The sequence below is a fragment of the Lathyrus oleraceus genome, chromosome 4 (assembly GCF_024323335.1).
Source record: "Lathyrus oleraceus cultivar Zhongwan6 chromosome 4, CAAS_Psat_ZW6_1.0, whole genome shotgun sequence".
NCBI lineage: Eukaryota > Viridiplantae > Streptophyta > Magnoliopsida > Fabales > Fabaceae > Lathyrus > Lathyrus oleraceus.
In genome coordinates this window covers 166,631,283-166,636,891 of record NC_066582.1, presented here as the reverse complement: position 1 = coordinate 166,636,891, position 5,609 = coordinate 166,631,283, and the positions used below count along the sequence as shown (strand labels likewise).

Sequence of the window (5,609 nt, the reverse complement as noted above, 5' to 3'; positions counted from 1 at the left end):
GAATTCACCAAGAGAAATAAAACTTCTCTTCATATCAGTTACATACCTGACTTCAGTCAACAACCTTATTGACTAATCATGGAGCTTGAATCTCACAGATCCAACACCTATAATCTTGCAAGCTTTTTTGTTTCCAATAAATACATATCGACCATCTTGATCACATAGTTCCTGTAAGACCCCAATTTTGACCCTAAGATCCCTCATGTTATCTCATCATATGCATTGGCTTTGGGATCACACATTGGCATCATCCTTACCCCTCATTTATTAGGTTTGCATTGAGAGAGATCACCAAGCACATTTGATTGTATCATACTTTGTTTTTCCTTGTTTACTAACCAAAATACCAAAAATATGTCTATGTATAACTTTGTTTCTTTTGTAGGTAGTATGTGCATCCACCAATGCCTTATCAAGCTCACAACTAAGGTTTGAGACACTCAGTGCAAGGATACCAATCAAGATATGGTTCACAATGTTTCTAGACATCATATATGGATTACATGTTCTTCATTTATCATTTGGATCAAGAGATCATCAAGAGTTTGAAGCTTGTTGGCCTTGGAAACCCTAATTCATCTGGGTGTCTTGTGTGACTTCCTCGACAAGTTTCTTCAACAATTGGTCCAATATATCAAGGGATACTTAATTTTAAATCATCTTATACATATATGATCATCCATGAGTCCTAAATATTAAGAGAATTTCAAGCTTACAAGTAGGTTCAAAGAAGTTGACTAGAGAAAGTCAACTAGTCAAAACTAGGGTTCCCTAGACCCTATCTCCTACACTTTTTATCATATGAAAATGATCCCAAGATAAAAGTTACTCCTTAAGACATTCCACACAACTTTCATGTTTAGTTCAAGAGCTCTTTTTTCTTCTAAAGTCATTTTTTATGGTGAAATATTATAGGTCATTTTGTTTGTGCCCTAGTTAGAAGGTCAACTTACAAGGACCATAACTTGCTCAATTTTTATGATATGAAGGCCACACAAGTTTCACGATCAACTGCAAGATGTCTTTTCCAATATTTATTATTTGAGAAACTTCAAATTCAACTTGCAAGGGCATGTTCCAAGAGGAAACATTATAGGTCATTTTGGACCATTATCATTGAATAAACAATTTTCCTCAACTTTTAGAATGCATAACTCCTTCATGCCAAATCCAAATGAGGTCAAATTTGTGACAAAATTGAGTAGTATTGAAATAAATATAACTTTGATGAAGTAACTTATTCAATTTGAAGCTCATAGCAAAAGTTATTCAAGGTGGAAGTAGTGGATATTTGGCTTGGTACTTAGAAAGTTTTCAATTATGTTTGATTTCCCAAACTTCCACCTCAAAATTAGTCATGATCCAAGCTTTAAATGGAAAAGTGTTCAACATAAAAGTTGTTACTCTTGATCTCTTCTTTCCAAAAAGTCCAAAATCACTTCATTTGGACAAGGTTTGAATTACTTGCTCATATTTACTCTTCATGGTTCCATTTGGATGAATCTCATGATCACTTCTCAATTACAAATGCATGGCCTTATGATAGACTTTCAGCATCACTTTTGATCATTTTTGGACTTAATTACATCATGTCATAGGCCTATCACACACCCATGAAAGCATGCATTTCACCTTTCCAATTTTGGCCAATTTTTGAAGTGTGCAAAAAGCAATGAGCATGGCTATAAATACATGACCCTGGTGATCAGAAATTGAACCCTCTTGCCCAAGATTCGACCCCATTCTTCCCCAAACACCATTGAAAGGATAATCTTAAAGATTTCTTAAGAAATAAAGTTTCAATTCTCATTCTGTTTTAGAATTGAAACTCCAAGAGTCCAAGCTTTTTAACCATCCAAATCATCTCTTATAAGCTTCTAGAGTCAAGCCAAGACAAATTGGAAGCAAGACGAAGCTAATTTGAAGCTCCTCGAAGGTGAGATTTCTGAAACTTTTCTTCTTCGATTCTCCCTCATTTTTCATCCATTTTGATTGATTGTTGGTTTGTTGAAGTCCTACCAATGTAGGCAACAAGATTAAGTTACTTTGAGGTCAAATCGAAGCAACTCAGTTCATGATCCTCAAAATTCAAATCCATGTATCTTTCAATATACTTGGAATTGGAGAAAATTGAGGCCAAATTCGAGCTTCTGAGCATTTTTTCTTTAAAATCATGTCCTTGTTTTTCATTTTGGTGAGGGTTGGTGGTCATCCAGTCCGATGAGATTCACTGGAGAAGATGACCAGAGCCCTAGCTCCGGTGGTGTGTTGGCGTGTTCCCAACCCTTTGATCCATTCAAAATGTTTTAATCTTGGCCCTTGGTTCAGATTACCATTGGTGTGACGCATTTGACTTGGTCTTTCGTGATTAGCGCGCGCGTGGCCATCAGATCTGCCACCTCAATTAATGAGGGAGATCTGATGGCCCTTGTTTTTTTCTTATTTTATTTTAAATTTTGATTTTATGTTTAATCCTTCTATTTTATTTAGTTCATATTAATTTCTTGTTTAATCCAAAAAATATGAGAATTTTACCAAACATCTTTAAATATTTTTCTCTTCCATATTTTGAATTAAAATTATTTTTTGGATAATTTTTGTATTTTTCATGAATTAAATTTTTTTGTACATATTTTTAATTGTTTAAAAATACTTCTGACTGTCTAAAAATTATGAATTTTTTTGTCTAAGGTATTTTGACCTTGCTTGACCTAGGATAAATCCCTTGGTCATTTATTTGGTGTTTTGAAGGAATTTTAGGTTTTGTCCAAATTAAAATGTATTTTAATTCATTTTTTAATTGATTAAATGTTTAAAAATTATGTTGAGCTATTTTTATGGTCTTGTGATGTTTGACTTTCTGTTTAGGCCTTGGTCATGATTAATTTGACTTTTGTTGGATCAAAACCATTGGATTTAGGGGATTGATGAAATGTACATTTCATCTCCCAAAATGAATGGATGGTTTTTATCAGATGAAATTCCTCTCATGATCAATTTGTGTTTCTATCCCCCCCCCCTTCCTCTTCATATTCATCCCTACTCTTTCTAATTCCCTCAATTGACCAATGAAATCTCTAATGTCTAAAGGCTAATTGATTCATCAATGACCTTGTGTCAGATGAATCAATACAAGTATGACTGAGATAGGTCCCTCCCATTTTCTTTTAGTGTGCGGTATGTTTTAAGTGTTTGGTTCTTTGTACCAAATCTCTAACATGCATTAACACCTATTTTTTTATTTCCCGACCTCAGATAGTTGTGACTTCTACATAAGTCCAATTACGATTGCTTAACATAGAGCTAAATTTGACCCTCAAGACATAGCATTCTAGTAAGTGAAATTGTAAGTCTCCCATTCTTCATGGCATTGTGTGGAGACTTGACCTTTTTTTTTCTTTCATGAAAGATAGTGGCATACTTGTTGAATTATCCAAGTTGGATCCCTTCTCATGGATGATGTCTTCGTTCAAGGGTCCATACTTGTGAATGAATGGTTGAGTGTTCTCCAAAGAATGACTTAATCAATTAAAACTCAACACTAACTTTTGACTAACCATTGACTAACTGTTATTCATTATGCTTTTAATTTCAAGCCTTTTACTTTATGTAATTTTAATTTTCAGTCATTCACCATTCATTGCCATTTACATTTCATATAACTTGTTTATGTTTCAAGTCATTTTTACTTTGCTCATTTGAGTCATATCTTATGATTGTATATATTGTTCATGTGTTTTGATCTTGTTTGTGGTCTTAGGACCTTAAAACACCTAATAACAAAAAAAAACTAAAAAACATTTGGTGGACTGTTGGGATTTGATCTGAACTTTTGGACTTAGAATTAGGCAACATTCCCTGTGCTAAAGGATTTGGCCAATGCTAACATCTGAGACTGAGTTATTCTTGACAAGTGGCTTTCATCTTATGCAAGACTTTGGATCTCTTTACTTCATCTGCTATCTTGTCTTTGTGCCTAATTGTTACTTTGTTATGATCTTTGTCTGATGTTTTGTTTTGAGTTGATCAAGGAATATTTCATCTGATACATTGGAAGACATTTCAAGACTGCTAACTATTGTAATGGTTGCTTGGATGTGGCTATCTTTATTTGATGCCTTGATCTTCATGATGTCTGAATATTGCTCATTGCTTATGCTTATTTCTTGATCAAAGTCCAAAGGGAAAATGGGTTTCTATATGACATTTTTGTCTGCTGGATTGCATCCGATTGGTTAGATCTTTTCAACTATTAACTTTTAATTTTTGCTTAGGGTAGACTCTTCATCTCCTCCCACTTCTTAAATTTCAAATCTCTCCCTCCCTTCAAAAACTTCTTTTGCTTGTGATTTCAAACCTAGACATGTTTTAACAATTAGAAACTTAGGCCAATCAGTTTTAAAATCCTTTTTCTTAATCAAATTTGTAAATAAACTTAACCATATTGACTTAAATTTCAAAAGACAAAAAGAACTAACAACCATATTCATATCTTTGGCCTTTTGTGCCCTCTTCTTACATTGTTCGGTCATAATCAAATCAAGATGGCACCTTAAGATATGGAGAATACCACATTCATTACACTCTGGGGAACATTATGTTATAGAGTGATACCTTTCGGTTCGAAGAATGCTGGTGCAAGGTACCAGAGAGCTATGACCGCTTTTTTTCATGATATGATGCATAAAGAGATTGAAGTTTATGTAGATGATATGATTGTTAAATCAAGTGATGAACAAGAGCATGTTGAGCATTTGTTGAAGTTATTCCAGCGTATGTGGAAATATAAACTCCGCTTGAATCCCAATAAGTGTAGTTTTGGTGCTTTCGTGCGGATCGAGGTAAGAAATTGGAATATTTTTCTCTATGTGCAAGTTTCGACAGATTACTTCTCAATACAATTTCTTTCAAATTCATTAAAATTTCATGTATTGATTCTTGAATACCTACTATGGTAGAATATTCATCCTTTCAGAAAATGAGAATAAGAGCGTTAGTGTTAATATCGATGCTTTATTCTTCAGAAGGTAGGACCCTAATTACTAGACCAACCTGCTGTAATAATTCCATAAACACCTAACGAAGATATGGCAAACAAATAAAGTAGCCCTATGTTCGAATCTGACAATACCATACCATAATCAAAAGGTACAACGGCCCGAGCGACCAGACTTAACATAAATGTAGCCATATTGATACAATAGCAGATTCTTGTTCTTGGTAAATAGAAAATTTGCCTATGTCCTATTTATTAGAAATATTTCTATTAGGAATATTTCTGTCCTGTTTATTCCTAATAAACACCGAATTTGTCGTTCTGGTAAGTTGTTGGGATTTATTGTCAGCGAGAAAGGTATTGAAGTTGATCCTGCTAAGGTCAAAGCAATACAAGAGATGCTTGCGCCCAAAACTGAGAAGCAAGTCAGAGGTTTTCTCAGATTTGTGAAGGAAGAAAGCATTTGACAGTCTTGTGATTGGACCTAGGATTGCCAGAAAGCATTTGACAGTATCAAGGATTATCTGCTTGAGCCTCCGATTTTATATCCTCCTATTGAAGGAAGATCGTTGATCATGTATTTGACTGTGCATAATGATAGTATGGGTTG

At 34.1% G+C, this 5,609-nt stretch overlaps 1 protein-coding gene across 1 annotated transcript; it reads right to left on the bottom strand.

Annotated features, from left to right (window-relative positions):
• Positions 1-5,038: 5,038 nt before the first annotated feature.
• LOC127135313 (NADH-ubiquinone oxidoreductase chain 1-like) lies at positions 5,039-5,194 on the bottom strand. Its single transcript, XM_051062057.1, has one exon. It carries the CDS (start codon positions 5,192-5,194, stop codon positions 5,039-5,041), a length of 156 nt encoding a protein of 51 aa, XP_050918014.1.
• Between the last annotated feature and the right edge of the window lie 415 nt (positions 5,195-5,609).